This window comes from Phalacrocorax carbo, chromosome 20, assembly GCF_963921805.1.
Source record: "Phalacrocorax carbo chromosome 20, bPhaCar2.1, whole genome shotgun sequence".
NCBI classification, from domain to species: Eukaryota; Metazoa; Chordata; class Aves; order Suliformes; family Phalacrocoracidae; genus Phalacrocorax; species Phalacrocorax carbo.
In genome coordinates this window covers 2,150,927-2,173,934 of record NC_087532.1, presented here as the reverse complement: position 1 = coordinate 2,173,934, position 23,008 = coordinate 2,150,927, and the positions used below count along the sequence as shown (strand labels likewise).

The 23,008-nt window shown below is 40.8% G+C and overlaps 3 protein-coding genes across 10 annotated transcripts in view; 2 read left to right on the top strand and 1 right to left on the bottom strand.

Moving 5' to 3' along the window:
* Positions 1-2: 2 nt before the first annotated feature.
* Positions 3-7,004, top strand: RER1 (retention in endoplasmic reticulum sorting receptor 1). Of its 3 annotated transcripts, none has more exons than XM_064470476.1 (7): positions 3-127; positions 3,245-3,330; positions 3,866-3,970; positions 5,045-5,144; positions 5,613-5,691; positions 5,798-5,933; positions 6,814-7,004. In XM_064470476.1, the coding sequence occupies exons 2-7, from the start codon at positions 3,250-3,252 to the stop codon at positions 6,901-6,903; spliced, it is 591 nt and encodes a 196-aa protein (XP_064326546.1). In that variant the 5' UTR covers positions 3-127; positions 3,245-3,249; the 3' UTR covers positions 6,904-7,004. The 3 variants fall into 3 exon arrangements, with proteins under 3 accessions (XP_064326546.1, XP_064326547.1, XP_009500960.1); XM_064470477.1 differs by lacking the exon at positions 3-127 and adding an exon at positions 2,853-3,016 and having other exon boundaries at positions 3,245-3,271; XM_009502665.2 differs by lacking the exon at positions 3-127 and adding an exon at positions 2,869-3,016.
* A 3,264-nt stretch (positions 7,005-10,268) lies between these two features.
* On the bottom strand, positions 10,269-16,787 carry PEX10 (peroxisomal biogenesis factor 10). 2 transcript variants are annotated; one of them, XM_064470475.1, is made up of 6 exons: positions 16,579-16,787; positions 16,207-16,287; positions 15,294-15,589; positions 14,333-14,508; positions 13,898-14,033; positions 10,269-10,508 (listed from the first exon to the last, which is right to left on the bottom strand). In XM_064470475.1, the coding sequence occupies exons 1-6, from the start codon at positions 16,688-16,690 to the stop codon at positions 10,437-10,439; spliced, it is 873 nt and encodes a 290-aa protein (XP_064326545.1). In that variant the 5' UTR covers positions 16,691-16,787; the 3' UTR covers positions 10,269-10,436. The 2 variants fall into 2 exon arrangements, with proteins under 2 accessions (XP_064326545.1, XP_064326544.1); XM_064470474.1 differs by having other exon boundaries at positions 15,294-15,700; positions 16,579-16,786.
* Positions 16,788-22,568: 5,781 nt separating this feature from the next.
* Positions 22,569-23,008, top strand: part of PLCH2 (phospholipase C eta 2) — a 124,899-nt gene continuing 124,459 nt past the window's right edge. For 4 of the 5 annotated variants that reach the window (XM_064470020.1, XM_064470021.1, XM_064470019.1 and 1 more), the window contains exon 1: positions 22,575-22,648. The gene's annotated coding sequence lies outside the window, so the exon portion shown is untranslated. Of the gene's footprint in view, positions 22,649-23,008 lie in introns of all 5 variants that reach the window. The other variant, XM_064470022.1, reaches the window with a different exon arrangement.

The window sequence follows — 23,008 nt, the reverse complement described above, 5'->3', positions numbered from 1 at the left end:
ACCGAGCCTTCGTCCCGCCCCCTCGCGGCCCGGAGGCGGAAGCAGGTCCCTCCCCGCCCGCGAGGCCATATTGTGTGTTGCGGGAGCGGGGGGCGGGGAGCGGAAGGCAGGACCCGGCTGGGCCGCTGTGAGTAGTCGCTGGCTTGGCACGGCCGGCGCCGGTCCGGGCCGCGGGTGGGCGGGGTGCTCCGAGCCTCCGGGAGCGCGGGAGGGCTTTGGGGGCCTTGGTGACCGCTGCCGCACCCGCGGCCCGGGCGCTGTGTGGGCCCGGTTGCCGGTGTTGCCTGCCGGCGGCGGGGCCGCGGGGTTGCGGTGGCCGCCGGGGGCCCGCTCCTTCACCTGACTGGCCACCTCGTGTCCTAGCGCTGCTTCCGGCCCCGGTGGGCCCTGCGCCGCCTCCCGGGCCTCGCCTCCGCCCTTAGGGCCTCGCCGCGCCGGCCCCGCGCGATGTGGTTTTCTCCCCAAAATGTGTCGTGTCGTGTTTGTTCCTCGGGGTTCGGGCCGGGCACCGGCAGCATCCCCACAGGCTGCGCTCGGGGCACCGGCAGCATCCCCACGGGCAGCCCGCCTTCCCGGGTGGCTGCGGGGAGCGCGGGGCCGCGCAGGTCCTGCTGGTCGTGAGCGTCTGACAGCGCGGGCGGCCCCGGGGATGGAGACAGTTAAACAGGGCCTTTTTTAGGGTAAAACCCAGTTTGCACAACCAATGGGCCGTTTTCCCGTGGTTGTCTGTTTTCCCTGTTAATAAATCGCCTTAGTGCGTGCTTTTCAAAGACGTTTCCTTTATGAGTTAAAGAAGCTTGTATGAGCAGTGATATGTTTTTGCTAGTTATGTGCTTCGTTTGTATTTTAAATTTAAGAAAAATCGTATTGTAACAAGACAGTTGTCTGAAAATTTATCACCTGTCCGCATGTGATGATGCGAGGTGTAAGTTAAATGTCTTTACTGCCTCAGGGCCTGTCATTTTTGAGTGCTCAGCGGTGCAGTGCTACTTGTGATATTAGCATAATAATTGTCATAACAAGCATAATTGTTGAAGGTCATGCATTCACCTGCTTGGTGTTTTTCAGCAGAGAAAACCTTTTCATATGATTTAGTTTTAGTAGCAGTCTGTGTTCTGCCAGTAGCAAACCACTCGATCGTTTGTTGTATCCATCTTTGTGTGTATTTCTGATTGCTGGCTTTGCTGAGGTGGCGGAAGGGTTATCGTAACTCCGTACGCTCAACAGCCAAGTCGTATGTTACGTTATGAAAGAGGGATCGCTGGTGTTCAGATTTGGTTATTCCCTGAAACTAGTGAGATCTGACTTGTGTTCTGAACTGTAAACTACCTTCAAAGCAATGCCAGAGGCTGCTTTTCTTGGTAATAGTCCAATTGCAAGCGTTCTTTAAATGTTTTAAATTGGTAAGGAACACTAATTAAAATTCTAAACTGTGTCGTGTGACATACTTCAGTCTATGCTACCTAAACCGAGCCTGTGAGAGGTCTCTGTTCAGTAAACCGGCCAGTGTGAGCTGGTTGCTTTTCTTGATCTGCCCTGGAAGAACTGTACGTATGATAAACAACCACATGTAATCGCATCTAATGTAATCTTTTTACACCAAGCAAAACACCTACTCCATCATAAAGCCATCGGTAGCCATACGTGCATGATTCTTCACTTGACGTGCGTAGGTTAACGTTTCCAAGGTTGTAATGTTGGGTCTCCTCATAGCCCTTGATTCCTATGGATGTATCTGTAAAATTAATTTTGAGGATATGAGCGTTTTTGTGTTTGTGATCTTTAGAGAATTGCTATCTGATAGGGAGATTGAGTATCTTTTTCTTATGGCTTTATACTCCAGGACACTTCAAAAAAACCAAAATAAAGCTCAGCTAATAATGCTGAGTAACTTTCTCCTTCTGCAGTGCAGTGAATGAGGAGAATAACAATTACTTTTGCCTGTAAAGTAAAAGTCTGTATCTATATTGTATAAATTTCTCTTTGATTTGTTTTCTTTTTAGCTATGGCTTGAACTAAAGCGGCCTGCAGCTCCTGATGCCTCATAATGATCCCCTTATCTTTCAAAGTGTAACAAGACTCCTTTTCTCTACCTACTAATTATTCCACAGGATGTAGTTTTCAGATGTTTACAGAAAAAGTACAGAACTTTAAGGTTCTGTGTCTCCTCAGATCGTCCTTCATCTCAAATCATTTTTTGCAGTAGTCACGGTATTGCAGCATCTAAGATAATTTACATTTTTCTGATTTAGTAATGTTTCATGTACCTTTATTATCATGTGAGGCTCCTGAGATATTAATATAGGGCTGAAAGTACTCTGACTATCCCAGGGTTCTGTAGTCCCACCCACTGATGAGGACTCCAGGAAGTAATGTCAGGGATTGCTTTTGGTGATGTGGCAAAAATGTTTCTGTTTAGAATCCATTTTATTTCATTTGTTTTATATCTTGAAGTGAGCTGTAAAACTTAGTTTGAGCGTAACTGAAAAGAAAAATAAAGACCTTAAATTGGTAGCAGAAGCAGGTACCAAAAAATAGTTCCCTTGGTTAATTTTTTTACCTGAGTTCAGAATCCTGGTCCCTTTACTACACAATTGTGCTCATGTGAAAAACTTTTCTGTGGCTGCGGAGCTCTTCCTGTTCAAGAGAGAGAGAAAGTCCTTGAACAATTCTAGCAGTGGGCAGTGTTTTGGTTTAGGTACTTGTGGTGGAGGGTTTTTTTGTCTGTAACCACTTGTGTACAGAGTCATGAACTTACGCTTCTTCACTATCTAGTTACTCAGTATTTAAAAATCCTAAGCAGCTTTTAAAAAAATTATTTATTTTGGTTTTGTTCTTTGCCTTTAGAGGCTGAGGTGACAGGAGGGTGGTGCTGCACTTCACATCTCAATGCTTAGATATTGTAACTCAGCTCCTGCCTTCTCAAGGTGAAGATGTCTAACAAGGATCATTCCTGCGTTTCTGTATGGACTTGGTTTTTCCCTCCCTAAAATGGATTGGATCCTGCCTTGCCTGTGTAAAATACCCTGTTCTTTGCTTTCTTGACAGTTTCTTTTGGAAAGTAATTTATTTTGGAGTAGAAGTCCTCTCGTTAAGAATACTTCATTAAAAATAATTTGTTTCAAATGGGCCAACCCAAAAGAGGATCACGTGTAAATGCTGTTCAGATAATGTATTGTAAAGCTTCACTGAGCTTAGATTTTTGTTTTAAATGTTACCTGTGTGTCACATTTTGTTTCCACAGCAACCATGTCAGAAGGGGACAGTATTGGTGAGTCTGTTCATGGAAAGCCTTCTGTGGTCTATAGATTTTTCTCAAGACTTGGACAGGTTGGTTTTCTCTAGGGTTTTTCTGACTCCAGTAGAAGCAGGTCTCGATGCAGCTTCTTAAAGTCATTACTTTTTGAATTAGTTCTTGAAATACTAAAATCTGTACAAAAGATTTCTTTTGAAGCCTTTATTATAACACTTAGCTTAATGGAATATTTAATGTGTGTATATGGGCCATTGCACAGTGAAAATATATGTTGGTGGTGGTGTCAAAAATGAGGAGTGACTTCAGATTTCATGTCAGATTCATGTTAAGGAAAAGAAACAGGTGTAAAATATAGTAAAATATAGAAAATTTAAATTGCTTTGTGATGCCCCAAGCATTAGGAAAATTTTTTTTGCCTCTGTAAAAATATAGAACTTTTCAAATGCTTGTATGTTTAATTAAGTTTATTTGTAATAAAGAATACAAATGTTTCACGTTACTCTCCTTCATAAAATACTCTTCACATATAGTTACTGTTTCTAATGCTACCCCATAATAAACATTATTCATTGTGCATTTTATAGATTTACGCTTTCTATTTCTTCCTAGATCTACCAATCCTGGTTAGACAAATCTACTCCGTATACTGCAGTGCGATGGATTGTAACTTTGGGTCTGAGTTTTATCTACATGATTAGAGTTTATTTACTGCAGGTAAGAAAACTGCATTTAGTGCTGACATTGTTTTAGATATCATTACTACTCTATTTTTTGTTAAGAGAGTTTTTGAAGTATGGTATTGCTTTGGAGTTACATATGGTATCGTTTAGCACACAGTAGAAGGTAAATGAGTGTGAAGAAAGAACACATCTTATTGGTGTTAGACTTACTGCTTCAGAACGGAGAATGTGCGAATGCTTGAGGATATTCATCTGATGGCAACAAAAAGTGGAGATATTCCATTAGGTCTGATGAAATCATACACTAAACCTCTGAAAACTCTGATGCAATTAACTTTTTACTTTTGCTTTTAAAGCTGCGTAACAACACGCTCAGGAGCCAGGGGTTACCTTCTGTCATGCAAACCACAGGATTTCTTTTCCAGCACTTCTATCGCTGCAGGCCAGTGGCAGACTGTTTCTCCACTAATCGGGTGCTTCTATTTCATGCCAGTCTGCAGTTCGGTTCAGTTAAGAACTTGAGAATTGGTATTCCCAAACGCTGAAGATCACAGATAGAATGTGAAAGCTGTGCAGGTGGGAGTAAAAGGAAGATTTAAGCGACTGAGGCCTGCAAAGATGATTTAAAAAGTGATGGTTTTATGCTGTTTGCTTCTTTTATGCTGCTTTTATGACGTCTGTGTCTTGAAATAGAGACCGGATGCCTGAGAAAAAGCTTTCATATTAAATTTGTCAGTATGTGAGGGATTTGCCCTACTCTTGTTTTGATTGATGTATTTGGTTTACAGTAGTATACCATAGAAAACGTGTAGCTTGAAAAATGAAAACTGTTACATATGTTATCTGTCAGTACGCAACTAAAAGAAATAGGTTCATAAGATCACTTCATCTTCCCATAGAGTCAGAATGCTTACTTTATACAGTGAGAATTTTCAATATTTTTAAAGAAGTCTAGAAGACTTTTTGTGTTAATGTGAGAATGCAGAAAAGCACTTCTTAAGGAAGGAAAAAAAAACAGGTTGTTTGATCATCTTGAAAAATCAGTGTCTGAAATGCATTTCAGGAAGACACTAATCTTAGCCTTTTTTTTTTCCCCTCCTTGCTGCAGGGCTGGTACATTGTGACATATGCCTTGGGAATCTACCATCTAAATCTCTTCATAGCTTTCTTGTCGCCAAAGGTAGACCCCTCTTTAATGGAAGATTCAGGTATGACGAATAATTCATTTTGTGATAACTTTTAACTTAGTCAAACTTCCGGTCTGATACAGTAGTATAAAGATGGGCAATTTTAGCATGAGGTTGCATTTTTAGACTTGCAGAAAATCTCTGCAACTTGACATCAGGAGTTACTGTAAAATTCACATCTCTTTCCTTCAGGACTTGAACGTATTCCATGTTGTATTAGTTTTCTGTGTTTTGAAGGAAGGTTTGTGTGACTTCAGTTCTCCACAGAACAACACAAGTGACCTGGCACTCATTTCTGTTACCTATTTTGCCTTGGGAAATCAATGTTAAGTTACATTAAAACAGCCACTGTAACTGGAATCTATGTGTAACAGTGAAAGTTTTGTGTGTTTTTCTTTTTAAGATAAAAAATAAAATTTGGAGTCCAAATAGTGTGGAAATTAGTCTGAAGGGGGTTTGTCGTTTTTGGTTTTTTGCTGTTTTTTTCAGATGATGGTCCTTCCTTGCCTACGAGGCAAAACGAAGAATTTCGGCCTTTCATTAGAAGGCTTCCAGAGTTTAAATTCTGGTGAGTTGATCTGTCTGCCTCTGCTCCATTTTTGAAAAATATAAATATCTGCATCAAATTAGTGGTAGCTGGTGTTGAAGGATTAATTGTTAATATTGTTTTTAAGGCACTCTGCCACTAAAGGAATCCTGGTTGCTATGGCATGTACGTTCTTCGAGGCTTTCAACGTTCCTGTTTTTTGGCCAATCCTTGTGATGTACTTCATTATGCTATTTTGTATCACTATGAAGAGGCAAATCAAGGTAACTTGGCAAGAACAGACAGTAGCATTTGTGATGTCAGAACTTAGTATTGATCCAAACTGTCCCTCCAGTTGAGCGCTTCAGAGGTATTAAATGTATCGCACACACCTCTTCACTAGAGGCACTTCAATAACTGACACCTGAACGTTAGTTCAACATTAGTTCAAGTGTTGCATGTCTGCAACTTTGAGCAAATATTGACAATGGGAAACAAAAATACTTGGTAAAAGAGGTCTCCGTACACTAAGCCACAAAACTTTATCCTTGCTTTCAAAAGTTTGAATCTTAGAATCAATATGGTTTTTTCTAATACAGGATGAATTCATAATTTCTCATCCACTCCCTTTCTTCATTTCACTGTGGCTGTTTTTAATTAAGAGGTCTTGTAGGATCTCTGGTGGGTGAAAAGGGAAGTTCTGACCAGTTGATGAGAGAAGGGGAAGAAGAGCATAGGCAAGTCATTCAGGCTGTTTTTAAAAAATTACTTCCGGTTTGTTGGCACTTTGCAAGGAGAACCAATATGTTTCCAGACATTCAGAATTTTGGATAGGGACTGTTATTCAAAGTTGTAAATGAAAGATAAAGGGTAGTAAAGAATTAACACCTGTATGGTCTGTCCAGTTCCCTGTGATTCCCCCAGTCAGTAATCTTCACCATACGGTATAAGTTGTCAGGTGTACCCAGATTTGAGATTTATACGGTTGGGCTCGTACCCCTGTTTTGACGTGAACTGGTGTATGATTGGCTATTCCATTACCTTTACAATACTGAAGAACTGTCTTTCTAGAGGACTTTGTAATTTACAGTGTGTATTATAAAACAGTTTTGTAAATAGTAGGGAAGTTTCTTGCCTCAAAAATTGATCTTTTTCTCTTCACAGCACATGATAAAGTACAGATATATACCCTTCACACATGGCAAGAGGAAATACAAAGGGAAAGAAGACGTGGGAAAGACCTTTGCTAGCTAGAAGATGCAATCGACCTGTTGACCAATTCTACTTCTAACTAAAGGAACGATTTTGAGCCATTGTAACAATGCCTTTTTTCTTCATAAAAAATGATTAACAGAGTGGTGACAAAGCAGTTGAATTTTATTTGAAGAGGATCTTGCTATTTTTATCTGAAATATCAGTTTCTTGAAGAAACTGGCATTCTAACCAAATTGCATTGAGTTTATTATCTCTTGTAAGAAGTCGGAGAAACTTTGGATAATCCCATGGATTTGGGATAATGCATTTCTTTCAAGATCCATTGCACTGGAGGGATTAATGGCTTAAGAGTTGGGTCTCTTTACGTACTTCTGCTCAATATCATCCTGATGTGCTGTGCACGTATGTGGAGGAAAAATGTAAGATGGCAGCACACACAATGATGCCGTTTTCTGCTTCATGGCCATGTGCTATTTTCATAAAAAAAGACAATAGACCTAAATAGATGCAGGACTCAAGCCACTTTCTTAAATGCACGGTATAACTGAGTTATAATCAAACAAATACAGGTAGGAATAAGAAATCTACTAAATTATGGGGTTTGCCATAGGGAAAAACTACTCACATAGCTTCTGAGGTAACTCATTTGTTTGGGGTTTTAATGCCAGTTTCACCATTACATCTCCTAGCAGATGCTAAACTTGGGTTCTTTCATGATGACTCAAAACTTTATTCAAATTCTATCACAATTTCCTTTGAGAACCTGAAATTATAAATATATATTTTAATTGTTATAAGTTGGAGTTTCTTTCATACCTAATTTCTTGATTAATTTAAGCTGACTTCATGCAGCCCCTTCAGAATATACCCAAACTGGCCACAGCAGACAAACGGTGTGGGTTTTAGCACAGCTTTTCATTTTCTATGGGGAAAAAAAAAAAGAGATAAATGACCTGCATGTAAACTTTTTCATGTGATACAACTGCAGTTTTATTAAGTGACTTTTTAATTCCAAAATTTATTAAAAGACAGTGTCCCCCTTTACTTGTTCTCTATCTTTATATACATGCATTGATCTAACAGTATTTATAGCTCCTTTTCAGTAGTGGTTACTCTCAATTTATGTTCACGCAATGCCTTTTTCAACTCTTCAGGGAGCATTCACTTGCAGAAAGTAGGAAAAGATTAGCTCTTTGAAGATTCTGAATGGAGAATAGTGGCAACTTCAGCAGACACCTGATTGGAAAATGTATGTAGGAACCCTTTCATCTGATTTTGTCAAATGAAGTCATTGTGGAGCTCTGGAGTTCAGCCTTCAGTAATCCTGGGAAAATGACAGGTAGTTTTAGTTCACATTGACCTGCTGGTTTGGTTTGTTTGCGTGTGTTTGTTTTATTAGCAGTGTGGAAACTAGTAATGTCAAAATTTAATATTACGGAAACGCAGTATCCAGAAAGGGCCTTGTAGAAGTACCAGTCATGGATGCTTGCAGCTCACCGCCTAAAAATCTGAAAGCCCCAACTTGGAGAAGCTGTCTTCAGGTTTGCTGGAGTTTCTGAATAATATGGGCAAATCAGGGAGAAAAACATGTTTATTAATGTTAAAATTGGCAACTGGGATGACTCCTACTAAACAACAGACTGTTAACAACACCCATTGCAAATTAGACATTTTTGCTGCCACTTAATTTCAGACTTCAGTGGCAGTTTGAGATTAATGTCTTCTCATTCTTAGGTAGGTGTCGATGCTCCACGGCCAGCGGGATTCACAGTTCTCAGATATGGATTGTAGCTGATGTTGGGACAATGGTCTAGTTCCCTAGCTGAGCCTCAGCATGCAACAACCAGACAAGTTTGGCATTTTGTTAAACTTTGCTCTATTTTTATTGCTTACAAGTGCTAAAAATAAATTACCCTTACAGAATGCCTGAAAAACTTGGCTTGAGAATATCACAGATAATTCCCAGTTGTCGACTGGTTCCTATTTGTTTATGTGCAGCTAAACGTTGCCCCTATTTTCCTAGTAAGGAGACCAGGCAGTGACTTCCTTAGGTACTTGTGTTTTGCTTTGTGACATGGATCATTTTTCTTCCACTGTTGCCTTGACAGTGGTGAATAGGTGAGGGATGCCTGAAAGTTTTCCGGTGTAAGAAAGAGGTGGTATTGCAGTTCTGAAAATCACTTTTGTACAGTAATGATGAAGTGTTTGCATAGTCACCAGCAACTGTTTCTTCTTCCATTTATAGATATGATGAAAAGTTAAACTGATTTTATTGTAGATTTTATGATAACACTTGGAGATTTCGTTGTTAACTAGGTAACCAGGACCTCTGCAGTACAAATAACCATCTTAGAAGAAGTGCTCTTACTGTAGCACACCTGCCCCTGCCACCCCAAGTCCATGTTCAGTGCCATTGGTGACAGGTTTATTGAAACTGTAACTCATGATCCACAGAGTGGATCATCTGGCTTTTTCTCCCCATCTGTACTTAAAGAATACAAATAAATTCATCTTGTACATTTTCTGTCATGCAAGAATGACAAGATGCATTAACAACAATCTTCCTTTTCCCTCCTGCTCCAAATACTTGTATAGTAGTAATTTACAGGATAAACCTTGACGAGGTGGTGCTGCTGAATCCCTCCTCCTTTATACTCTAAAATACTGGCTTAGCTGAAATGGGCCCTGTTGCCATAAAGAGGGGAGAGGGTCTTGTGGCTGGTCAGCTTCTTCCCTGTGTTACACTGTCAAAAACATCACACAGACAAGACTTAAACGGTGTTAAAAACTAAGGCTTTATAGTTGAGCTTAGTTTCTATCGGTATACATACTAGGGCTCTTTTGAAGCAGTGCTTGTGATGTTGCTGTAGCCTGAATATCTAGAATGCTTGGTGAAAAGCCTTGATACCTAATAGTGATAGAAAAGCTTTGAGTTCAGAAGTTCCTTGATCAGCGTGCAGAGTAGTCTGCATTACTCTGGGTTTGCATTTGTTGCTTCTGTTGATCCAAGGGAAACTCAGTTTGTCAAACCAAGGAAACCTGCTTTGTTGTTAACGTTATGAAAACAGTGGTATGTGACATACATTTATCATCAGGACTTGAACTACAGTTAAACTAAGGGCTTGTGTACCACTTTTGTCCTTTTCCCCTGAAGTCTGCAGTATGGCCTTGTTATTATGTTACAGGAGAAATGGAGTCTGACAAATCATAGGGTTTTACTAATACCTTAAGCATGCTATGAAAGGTTGGAAGACTCATTATCCATGCTTACATTTAGAGAATGAGAATCTGATTTATATGTTTCATTGTCCAAAGGGAAGAGAACTATTGCCTTTGTGTTAAGCGCTTTTTAGAATGACATATTTTTAATATGCTCAAGAACCATGTTAGAGGAAACAGAAGGGTAGAGGCAGAAATAGATTTATTGTGTAGAACACGAATGAAGTGCCACCTTGCACGGGCAGTTACCAGTTTCATAATGAAATCTTTGTCTTGGACTAACTCAAGCTGTAGGACAACTTTATAGAGGGTGTAGGAGCTGAGGCCCTTGTGAAACAGAAGAGATGTTTCCTTTAGAGTTGATAGTGACGCAGGTAGATCAGTTTCTGTGGATTAAACTTCTCTCTGCACAGTGGACATTCTGTCTACAAAAAGAAAATAAATTAGATAGACGTACTGAATTGCTGTATTAAAGTTTAATAAAATCCAAATATAACTATTTAGCTACTTCTAGAAAATAATCAGAATCCATAATTAAACAATTTCTCAGTCCAGTCTGTGATGCAAGCTTAACCATGTAAAACATTCTAAGTCACCCTAATTTAAAGAGCAACTTGAGGTGACACAGGCGCTTACAAGATGGCCTTAAAAACATGGTCATTGTACGCAGAGTACAACACCTTTGCCTGGAAGTAACTTGTTCATCTTGGGTAAATGTGACCTCTTGGATTTTCACCTTAAAGGATGAAAGCCTGTCTAGCAAAATCACTCAAACGGTCACTGACATTCTACTCACGTATTATGTTACTCTTGAATATTGCTAAATAATGGTGCAGTATACTAATTCCAGAGGTAACTTGTGGTTTATTTTCCTTTTTCATACTAAAAATAAGTTCCTTTATTTTTACTTGCAGCTGAACTAGAACCAGCAGACTGATCGTCTTTTTATTGCTGTTTACAGAAGATATCTAGTATTGTGTTATGCGTGTTTTTACTCAAGTGTATTACAGGCCAATTTCATTGCAGAGTTCGTTTGCCTTGGGATTGCGGGCAGTTTCTCTCAGCAGCTTTGTCCTGAGTTTATCGTAAGCAGTTTCCCAACAAGGGCCATGCTTTTACCTGCTATTTAACAAGCATTTCCTGAAGCAGTAAGCCAAAACAAACTGGATGGATTCTTAACAGTTCTTTTGGTGTTTGGGTTGTTTTTTTTTAAATCTAGATGGCAATGCTCATTCTTCAGTTAATTTTGCTAACAGGTAGAACTAGAAAAAACTACAGTTAGAGCCAGTATGAGGAAACATTTATTCACGTACACTAGAAGTAGTATTTGAAGATACTGACTGTGTGTTACAAGGTACTCTTAGTTCTCTAAATCAGAGCTCTTAAGTTTTTGTATTTTTGTGTGGTAAATCCAGTAGGACATCAAAGGATTTACTAGGTCAGCCCATTCCCGAAGACTGAAAGTTAATAAAATGGTAAGAGTTGTTGTCAGTGTTAATTAAAAACAGGCTTAAGACTCTATCTGAAACAAAAAATCCTGTGCCATGGATGTTGAACTGTTCTCAGAGTAGTAAATTGGTCACCAAGCCTTTAGGGCAAAGAATAAGATAAAGATGCAATTTCAGTGAATGGATGTTTTCAGATCTGAAATATCGCTGTAAAATGCATTTTTACTACTGTCTACCTACAGATATGTGCATCTGGAACAGCTTTAGAGTGGACAACAGTGCAAAGAGTAGCCTGAAGTAAATGTTCTCTAATAGATACAGCTCTATTGTCCGCTAGTACTCATGCTGCAAACTGACGGGTACTGACAATTTCACTTGTCAAAGTGAACTTCCTTTACACTCAAATTTCTGTTGCCTCCATGTTATTTGAAGATCCTTCAAGCAGGGAGTCAGCAGGGCAATTTCTAATGCTAACACATTTTAGGTTCTTCCTTAATTTTCCAGTCAGAGGTGTTACAGGAAGTGAAGACTAATCTTCATTTGATCACAAGAATAGCTGTTTTAATTGATGCCCAAGCAGGTAAAGGGACCGCATAGCCTTGAACAAGGCCACAGTGCACAAGGATCACTTACCTAAATTATTCTAATGACTTTGAAATGCCTGTGAAAAACTTCAGTTCATGATGCTTCAGCTTCCTACTGGAAAGTCTAAAAGCCCAAACTAAAGTTTTATGAGGCAGATACAACTCTGCCCCCCACACCCCATATTTGATTTTAAAGCAGACTAAGCTTTTTACTTTTTAATTTCAGATTCCTAAGAAGGCAGTACTCAGGAGTTAATATTGTTGCATTAAGGATATTCAACAATCTTGCTTACGTCTTTCATCAAATATCATATTCTGAACACTGTAGGAAATCCATGAATGAGAACTCTTCCTCCAATAACTCACTATTTCTGGTAGCTAGCTGGTTAAGGAAATGGTCTGGAAGACTTTCTGTTAACAGTCTAGCAGGACGGTTTTAGTTTAAGGGGCCCCCTTTAGGTACCTGCTTCAGTCACACTCTTTCTCAGCCCAGTGAGTCAGTTTTCTGAAGGAAGCCCCTGCTAGCTGTCAGTTCTGCATCACTGTGTAGTGAACTTGTGCATCCAGCTCAAACCTGGGAACGTTTGCTGCCTCCCTTATGTTTCTCTTTCAGAAACAAACAGCTGCTAAGCTGAAAAAAGCTAACTGGAGGGGTGGGTAGTATGGTTTGTGTTAGGCAAACTATATATTTAAAAAAAAAAAAAAAGGATTAAATGAATCTGACTACCCAGCAGTAAGAACATCTATTTTCACAGCCTTGGAAAACACATGGAAGTAATTCAGTGGATTACCACTCCTCCCCTGCAGCTGGTGAAAGCTTCTACCACAGCTTCTGACAGCTTTCAGGCAAGACTGGTGAGCAAAGTCTAGGTCTTTACAAGTGAATCTGCTTCCTGAATTGTGTCAGGGTGGTGTTAGGAAGGTGCTAGCTCATCGCAAGCTGCATTCGAGTCTGTCTCTTCAAATGGTGTATCTATTATAGAACTTAATGCAGAGGCATAACCTTGGTGCATTTAAAACCTGATTTTGGTGTCAAGATCAATTCTGGATCTTAGGGAAATTCTCTGAGAAGTTGTATTTGCTTGATTCTGTCCCACCACAGCCACACTAGTATCAGTGTAGGAACATTTAAGTAGATCACACCACTCATTTCTAGAACAGCTGCAGTAATACATCTGAGTTACAGCACAGACATGGCCTCTGTGGCAAATATTTTTATCTGGAAGTAACACTTGATGCCTTTTTTTTCTGGCAAGCAGTTTTCACTCTTTAGAGAAAATAAAAGGACAATTTTTTTCCACGTCTATAAATAAACCCTTTATGGATAAAAACTCTATTTCATTAATCCAGAGCAAAATCCAAGTTTAAAATAATATGCATAAGAGCTAGCTCAGTTTGGTTGTAACTTATCTCTTCCTTTTTATTGGAAGTCACGTGAAGGCTTCAGAACATTATTGCTTTTGCTGTTTCTTTGCAGTTAGAATTATAGCCAAGGTCAGTAGATAAAGGAGTTTTCTTCACGTCTGACTTCCACAGTAGTCCCATTGCATTTCAGCGGTTGGGACAGAAAACTGCTTGCCTTATTTACCTCATCTATGTAATGCATAGTCATTCTATTCTAATAACATATATATAGGTCCTGGTAAACTCCTGTGTGTGGGGATTTTGGGTGCCTTAGTGAGAGAAAGGGTATTATTTCAACACGCAGGCTGACGGGTACTTTCAAGCAGAAATTTCATCATGTTTACCCCTTCCAGCCTGTATTTGTCCTTCTGTACTTACTCTGGTGTTACACCACTCCGTGATGCATTCCCAGCAGAACAAGTGGCCACAAGGTGTGGCTGTTGTATGTCTCCGTTCTTCCAAACACAAAGTGCAGCGGGAGTGGCGCCCAGGAGTTTTTTCCTTGGTCATATTTCTGGTTAACATAGTTATATATTACTTAATTTTATTTAGCCTGCTGGTAAGAAATATTTGATAACACAATCCTAAAGTAAACCCCATCTTCAGGTATTAACCCTTTTTGTGAAGATCTCAAAAACATGAAAGCAAAGTGTGAAATCTAAGAGATGCTTCTAACAGTGAGGAATGCATCAAATGTCACGTTACATCAGGCTCTAACTTGTCAAAGTGTCACTCTAGTGTTCCCCTGTTCATGAAAGCTATTACATTTCCCACCATTGCTTCCACCTTTTTCCTAGTAAGTAAAAATCATACTTCTGATGAGCAAGGTTGCGGTGCAGTTTCCATTCGTGCCTTGCTCTCTGCTTCTGTTTGAAGCTGTACATCTGAATGCCAATTGTTAGAAGAAGATGGAGGAGTGAAATTATTCCAAGAAACTTGTAACTTGATCGAATACTCTGATCTTCTCCTTGCAGTCCTCCAAAATGCAGCTGCATGGTTCACAGAAATAGAGAGGTTTCATTACTGCAGTTTTATGAAACTATGCCCCTCCCTCCCACCTCAATAAACTCTTCATTTGGCATTCTCATTTCTGTCCCCAAACTTGACATGTTTCTAGGACTTATCAACCTGCTGTCTCTCAGGAGGTCTAGTGTGTCCAGGATACGCCTCATTCAGTCAGGCTACGCTTAACTGCTGCTTGTGCAAGGATCAGTTGTCTCAAGTTGTCTGTGTGCCCATCAGAACTGCTGCTTTAATCGGCTTGTGTTTTTACATAGCTCTGAGCTACACAAAATCACCTCTTTTCTACACTGACACTGGAAATTGTTGAGGGGTCTTCTGTCTATACATGCTCCTGGGCCAGCGGCTGATGTTTTTCAGAAAGATACTGAAAAGATGTGAAATTAAGCTCTTTGTATAGAAAAATGCTATTTAAACATGTACTGATTTTTGTTCAAGACAATATGTAAGTATTTTCCATGGATTAAGCTACTTCTCACTTTATGTGTATTTGTAGAAGACAGTCAGGACTAGATAGCGTCCTGAAGTTAAACAGGGTATTAACTTCTGACAGTGCTTTCATGTTTGTTAGGTGTAACCTTTTGCAGGACTCGTAACCCCTCTACATAGTATTTAAAATGTCCCCCTCAGTCTGCTCTGCCCATCTTATAATCAGCTACAGCTGAATTCTGTATGTTTTACATACACGGCATCCCAAAAGAGGCCAAAATACTACAGTGGAGGCCATCTTCAAACAAGACATACATCCACTTACATATGTGATCCCTGTGATTCTTTTAGACAGGTGATAAAATGTGCCGCTTATGTAGAATACTGCCAGATGTAGTCGATGAAGCAAAGGTATGCATTGTTTAAGAACATAGGTAATTTGTAAGACCCTCTTCTTCTGCTGTTCTGTAAGGTCCCCAATTTGTTTCTGTATCCAGTTTCGTATTAGGGTCCTACTGGATAAGCCAAGTGCAGGGTTGCTCTGTGAGCTTCGGGACTCATCGGCTTCCATCTGCAACTCATGTTCCAGGTGCAGCAATCCCTTTTCTAAGCAATAGGGCACTACAGTATGAAGAGAAACGAAGATGGCCCGTCGAAGAAAAGAAGGTACCCTTTTCTTGCTTGAGTCAACTTGAACAATGTTAACGTACTCTTCGCCCAGAGTCTGGTAACCTAAATAATGCGTGTAACAGAAAGCATGCAGGTTAAGATGACAATTGCAGAGTCATTCCCTGTATGGTTGAGCAGTGGTGACAGGCTGCGCAGGTCAGAACACAGCAGGTTTCAGAAACAGTTGCATTTTTTTTGTGTTGAATGAGGTGAGCACTATGTCTACACCAGCCCCTGCAGCATCAGTATCTGCAACAGTTTTAGGCTTAAAACAATGATACTTTTTCATCCCTTTTTCATACCTTCACGCATACCTTTTTCAGAAAGAACTTTTGCTTTCAAAAGAACATATATCTGGGTTGATAAACTGCTGCATTTGAACTCAAACTTCTTGACAGTTTGATGGTTTCTGGCATTTATAGGAAACCAAACCAACCACCCACATTGAAGAAAATCCCTGTCAAGCAGCTTCACTCCCAGTCACCACCACACCGCAGCTGCCCAGGGCAGACGCCTCGTTTTTCACACGGGTGGAAAAACGCTAGATACGAAGTTATTCTCCACGTTACCTGACAAAGTGGTGAGGACGAAGTAGGCTACATCAGAAAGCAGTTCAATCTCTTTCCTCCATTCCAGCCACTTCTTGGCACCTAAGGGACCGGGATTGTTCCAGTTACCTGGCGTGGATTCACGCAGACCTTCTCCCCCAGTTTCCCCCAGGCGCTCCCGCGCCGATTAACACCCCCGCGATGGGCGGGCCCGCCTCCCTCACCCGATCCGCGGGCTGCAGGGGAGCAGGGGGCCGGGGGCCCGCTGCCACCGGCCGATTTCGGAGCGTTGACCGTGTCCCTGCCGGCCCGGCCGCCGCAGTGCCGAGCCCGGCGGCCCCCCGCCGCCGGCAGGGCCCGGGGTGGAGAGGAACCCCCCGCGGGAGGCATTACCCGCCAGCCCGTGCAGCGCGGTGCCCGCCCCGCTCCGCAGCCCGCTCCGGTATAGCTCGTCCTTCTGCCCGCAGCGCACCAACCGCGCCGGTCCCGCGGCCGCCAACGCCATGGCGGGCGGAGGGAGACGCAGCTCTGCGCGGAAGCCGTTCGGCTCTGAGGGGGGCCGCTGCACCGCCCGCGCGCCGGCAGGCGCAGGGAGTTCGCGTCGTTACGGCCCGCCCATGGGGAGGGTGAGAGGGCGGGCGGCTGAGGCGGCGCTTCGTGAGGGAGCGGGGAATGGACCGCCGACGAGAGCGGGAGCGGTGTCCGCCGCCTCCCGCCGCCGTTCCCCGCCGCCCCTTGCGGGCACTCTGCGCCGCTGGAGGCGGCAGCCGCCGGGAGGTGTCTGTGTGCCCGCCCGCTGTAGGCTGAAGGGATCCAGCCCTTCGGAGCGCGGCGCTGCCCGTCCCTCAGCATCCATCTGCCGCAGCCCGGCAGGTGGGTGCCTTCCTTCTGTGGTTGATCCGCTGGTAAAAGGTGGGATAGGGAGAGAGAAAGTTGAGTCAACATAAGCGTTAAGGCCTTAGTCAACAGTTCTTCGAACAGGTTGTTCTTGATATTGTGCCTAGTTACCAGTTTTTTTAGGGAATTGAGTGTGGACTCTAAGGCTTATTGGCCTCTTGATGGAAACAGCCAGGTTCCCGTTACCCACCCTCAGGCGGCTGCAGGTGTGACTAGTGGTTAAAAAACCCCAAAACCAAAAAGCAAAACAAAACAGGAAAAAAAAAAAACCCCAAAATTTTGTTTGTATGCTCACTACAAACAACGGCCTTTTAAACAAAGGTAGCAGCATTCTGAAAATGTTTATTACCCATACACATCTTGGAGTCTGATGCATTCATTTTTGTCAAAACATGTTTTTTGTTTTCTTAGTAGATTTTAATGTCATGTAGTTGTAAATTCAGCTTTGTAACATGCTTAAGTGAAGGCAAAGTTAAATGCAATTGGTGGTGTATTGGTATTACAAAACTACTTTCACTTGGAGTAGATGTTTTCCAGTAGAGTTTACAACTAATATTGCAATAACTCATTTGAAAGTAACGTGAAAGAGTTGGAAAACTTGTACTTGCTTTTTTTTCTTCTCAGTGCTGAGAGGAAAGGCTGCCTACTGACAAACATCAATGCAGGTAAACTGGATATTTGTAGTCCTTTAGTTTTTAGTATCCTGTTACTAGCAACACAGCTTGTGATATCAAAGTTCTTATTTAACTGTACCAAAAGTTGTAAATTTTAAGTAAAGCTGTGATTAATCTTACCGTTAAGTAATGCATTCCTATCTATCCTCTTCCTCCTTGCTCCAGGTGCAACTCAAATTTTTATTGCTAGCGGATGGAAGGGTGTATAAAATAAAAGAAGTTCCAGATTGTTCAATCTGTAGCTATATAATAATGCAATTAAGGAAAAACACATTTTATTTAGTAAAACAGTAGGGGGAGCACCTGCATAAGAAAAAAATCCCATAAGAAATGGGATGTGGAACGTGAAATCTTCATATCTAGCATGCACTTCCCACTTAAATCTTGATATATCGTGGTGATCTGATATGTCCCAAGTTAAGAAACTTGAAGCTGCTACCCTAAATAATAGCATTTTTTAAAAATATGAAACTGAAGCTAGTTGACCTATCTTTGCATCCTTTTGTTCAGAATGGTTAAAATGAGATGACTTGGTAATCTTCTCACCACAAAAATATTGGTTGCTCTTTCAGCATTGCACAGGCAGTGCAACAAGTGCACCCTAACTGTAATTTAATCTTTCTACTGACAGCGATAGGTAGTATTTCCTTTGTCTTGTGTCCTATGATTCCCTTCAGCAGTCAAGAGGTTAATATCTCTTAAATCAGTTGCACCTGAGAAAATTGGAACATAAGAAATCTAGGGGGAGCTGGGGCAAGTGGTGTGGGTGGTGTCTGCCTGGTTGTGAACAACCCTTAGAGAAGTTGATTAGAGTGCTAGGTACAATTTCTCATATGTGCTCTGTGTGAGGTGTGTATGTTTTACTGAGCGTGCGGGGGAAATGTTTCTTGCCATTTTATTAAAGAGGGTAAATAAGGTTTTCTTGTTTTGTAGGTCAAGAAACCAAAGAAGAGCTCTTAATTATTAGCTTGGAACCCATTTATAAAGCTGAAGATAAGTTTAGGTGTCTGAAGGTCAGATTTTTATTCCGTAAAAATGTATTATTTTGGGGACATTGTGTGGTAAATAATACTCTTTCTTTGTAGTAGAGTTAGTTATTTTTAGCGGCATAGTCAAAGTGTATCCAAAAGCTGTAGGAAGAATGTGGTAATAAGCTCTTATGGTCCAGTAGAAGTTTGTGTAACTGATTATGGGGTCTATTCCTAGGTTTTGTGGTAGAAAACCCAAACTGACCTTAATAACAGCTGAAAATGCAAACTGTAAGCAGTTTTCAATGCTATATAGTAACTGCTTCAGTTTTCTGTGTGTTGCCTGGGGTCAACTCGTTAATTATGTACTGATAGTTTTGGATTCACACATCAACTGTTCCTTATCACCTAGGCTTCCAGGCTGCCAAGACTCTGCTCCCACAAACGTTAAAACATGTATTTAACTTCTCTGTATGTGACCATTCTTGACCAATTAAATGGATTTTTTAATATTCTAAAAGTTAAGTTAGTTTGTGATATTTTGAAGGGTGGGGATTCTGTCGAGTATGGCAATAAACATATGTTGTCTCAAAAGGAGGAGAGTTTTTCAAATCCAGAAAATAATTCAAAATATCTTTTTTGTTTTGAATTGAGGAGGTGACATCATGCTAAATAATCTTTCCATCTTGGGTAGACAACTTTCATTATGTACCATTGAGGAGAATTGACCTCTGTTTTGCTTAGCTGCTTGCTGTGCACTGAAAGTTGCAAGTAAGAGGGACAGAACTCTCTTCCCACCTCTTGTGCATTGGAACTGATTATTGTAGTAGCAAAACACATTCTTCATTTCTTGATTTCCAACATTGTAAATTGTTTAGGCAGCTGCTGTGCTTCACATGAGGGGTTGCATTGATGTATGTGAATAACAGTAATGATTTTTTTTATACTACTTTTTTCATCGCTAAAATACATAATAAATCTATATCACTGTCTCTTCTTACAAGATGGGATAAATTGAGAAACAAAGAGGTGATATGACATCTAGAAATTAATGAATTGGAAATACTCTTAATTCAGTGTTCTGTCTCCTGGAACAGGTCTTTTTGCCCATGCAGCATTGGTTTATGTTTTTAAGTGCTCTGGAGTTTGTAAGTGTGTATGTCAATATGTTGTTTGTAAAAAAAATTAAGTACATAAATATATTTATTTTTAAACATGGCAAACTCCTGAATGCTGTCAGGAAAAAAGGAAACCATTTTACAACTCCTCATATGCTTTTGGACTGTTAGCTGTTATTGCAGGACAAACCCTTGCTGCTGATAAGAAGTTGCTCTTATGAATAGTTCTAGAGTAGACAGACTTTTTTTTCCAGTAGTCCTTTATTGAGTGTTTTGTAGTCAATGATTTTGCTCTTTGTAAACAAGTAACAGTTAAGAAGTGTGAATATTCAGGGGAAAATAGAAAACAAGCAAATTAAAACAACAAAAAATTTAAAATGTTAGGTAGGACTGTTGAGAAGTAACCAAGTGAAATAATTTCATATTAAATGTTCAACCCTACAAACTCTTGGGGAATTTCAGGATACCTGGCTAATGAAAGAGATATCTTTGGTCTGCCTTCCACTTTTGCCTTATTTATTCTTTCTCTCAATTTTTTCTCTGTTCTTTCTGTTAGTGCCTTGGAGGTTGTGCCGCCATATGTCATGTGATTAAATCTCTTTTCCTGAAAGTAGATTTTTCAAGGGAATAAAAACCACTGCCTGTTGAGGGCCAGTGTTGTGCTGCAGGTGTCAGTCTAAACTCACACTTGTATTCATTCTGCATATTTCAGGTAATTTCTCTGTTTCTAAGGAGGCTGCAGGAAACCAGTTGTCTTAGTTTTTATTTTGTGGAGTTGGACTTATTAACCAAAAGGCTTTAAAGTGCTACTTTGCACAGTGGTTTGTGACTGCTGATTAGGAGTGAGGCTGAAACTCACTGGTAGTGAATTCCGGTCCTGTACATATACACGCTGAAGCAGATACTGTTCAGTGTTCCTGTGGAAGTGAGGGGCACTGGCCAAATCCTTCAAGCCTGAGAGAGGAAACATGAATTGGCAAATGTTTTACGATGTGTGGAGTATTCAATGAATTATGCCTTCTCCTTCCATTTTCTCACTTCCATATGATTCTGCATACTTCCTTTCTGGAGATTTTGAAAGAACAGAGTTGTTCTATGAAAATGGATTTCTAAGTAATCCTTTCTTGATAGTCATGTGAATCTGACATGAGATGGCTCCTGTTCCAGCGCTGTGCAGTGCTTCTGTGTGTTAGCATAGCTGGGGTTCGCCTCTCACTTGAAGAAAGTTTTATTACTCTGTATTTGCAAACGTTGCTTTTACCTTTTTATCGTTTCTAGTTTTTTATGTTTCTACTGTGTAGAAAGTTTGGATCTTCTGGGTGTAGCCCTCTATCTTGTTTTAATGGAGATACTTCCCTTTTTGCTTCACAGAATTTGCTATGCCTAGAGTTTGGGCTAATGGAACATTTATAGGCAATACTATTTGGTACAATGGGGAACATATAATCTGCCAAATAAGAATATGTAGTCATCCTTTTGTGGGGACACACAACTCCCAGACAAAACCTTCCAACAAATTACTGCTGGGACTGGGGAACAGTAGAGGGAAATTCTACAATTAGAACTATTTGCATACAGAGAGCTTTCCCCCCCCCGAAAAAAAGGTATGTAATATGGTCTGGGATTATTCCTTGTAGATCTGGGCCAAACTTGCTTTTCCCATGCATTCCATCCTCTGGCAAAACCAACGTCATGAGTTAAAAGATTTAGAATGAGAGAAGTGGCTGATCTGAATGCAGACTGTACAAGTGTGTTTTTTGTAAGGAGAGGAAATATGCAATGTATTTACCAAAACAATAAACCAGCACTTTTTCCTAACCTAATACTAAGCACTTAAGTGTATTAAGCTGAAAAAACACAGTAGCCATACCTTAAGGACCTGAGGCTCTAGTACCTTTCAAATGCTGCCTGCTAACCTGATGAAAGTCTCTTGAACACACTGTACCATGCGAATTATTGTATAGATTGTTGGCCCACTATGGTCCTTTACCAATGAGATGGTTCAGCTGATGCTGGAAGTGACATGGTAAAACACCCTGGGATTAACGTGACTAGTTGTTCCCTTCATCACACACAGCAAGACCTGACTTAAGGTTGTTCCAGTGATCTGCAACAAAAATCTGTTTCTTCTACTTTGTATTGTGACTGATACTGGCAACCGCAGAAAACTGCCATGTCTTTTAAAATTTACCTGCTGTGTTTTACTTAAGCTTTTGCAAGACAAATTTTTGCGCAGACTTTATTTCCATTGCATGCTTCTCAACTTTTCCTTACAACAGACCCGATAAGGGAGTTGCTTCTGACGGTAACATAAGGAAGTCCAAAATGTAAAACAAAGTCGGGGCACAGTAATGATTAACTTTTCCTCCCACATGTTGCTTGTCTGCGCATCATTAAATATGGTTTTACCTCTGCAGACCTGTTAGTATAGAAGAGGTTTGGAGTGCAGCTTTCAAACACGGCAAGAGGCAGATGTTTCAGCTTCCAACCTGAAGAACAGGTTCCGCAGACGTAGAAGGAACGAAACGTCTGTTCGGGATTGTTACCGCCCTCCGATTCCCTTTGCCTCCTCCCACTTTGAACTTGTTACCCTGGAGCTGAACTGTTTGAATAAGGACTGTAAGAGCTGCTTTGTGATCGGTGAGCTGAGAGCCCTTAACGTGTAAAGTGCAGGGGCGGAGCCTTCGTTCTCAGGCTCTGCAGTTCCCTCCCCCTCTTTTTTTTTTTCACGCTTATGAAGGTTGCGATGCACCGTGCAAAGAAGCCGGGGCAGCTCGCCTGCACTGTCCGGGGAGAAGAGACAAAGGTGTGTGTGGTTTTTCGGTTGGTTTTGGTTTATTTTAATTTGCTACTATCTCGTTCGGGAATAATTTTGGTGTACTTCTAACACTTCTGCTCACTCTTAGAAGTTAGCAACGAATTTTATGATATGCTACTGCCGGAATATATATAGCCTTATGATTGCAACAGAGTTTGCTACTACTTTGGCTTTTGCCTTTTTTTAAAGAAGAGGGAGAATGGAAAGAGCGTGATGTCTAATGATTGTTTTATTTTGGTAATGCTGTCTCTTGTTCATGGTAATGTTCGGGAACCTTGGAATTCTGGTAGTCCTAAGTTTTTCTTAGGATTTTTAGGGTTTTGGATTTTTCTTAGGATCTTAAGATTC

Coding starts and splice junctions, on each gene's coding strand:
- RER1 (XM_009502665.2), top strand. CDS start 2,992: ATGGATTGGATCCTGCCTTGCCTGT. Junction 3,971..5,044: donor TTAGAGTTTATTTACTGCAG/GTAAGAAAACTG, acceptor TCCTTGCTGCAG/GGCTGGTACATTGTGACATA. Junction 5,145..5,612: donor CTCTTTAATGGAAGATTCAG/GTATGACGAATA, acceptor TGTTTTTTTCAG/ATGATGGTCCTTCCTTGCCT.
- PEX10 (XM_064470474.1), bottom strand. CDS start 16,690: ATGGCGTTGGCGGCCGCGGGACCGGCGCGGTTGGTGCGCTGCGGGCAG. Junction 16,288..16,578: donor CGCGCTGCACGGGCTGGCGG/GTAATGCCTCCC, acceptor CCGGTCCCTTAG/GTGCCAAGAAGTGGCTGGAA. Junction 14,034..14,332: donor CGCAACCTTGCTCATCAGAA/GTATGATTTTTA, acceptor TATGTTAACCAG/AAATATGACCAAGGAAAAAA.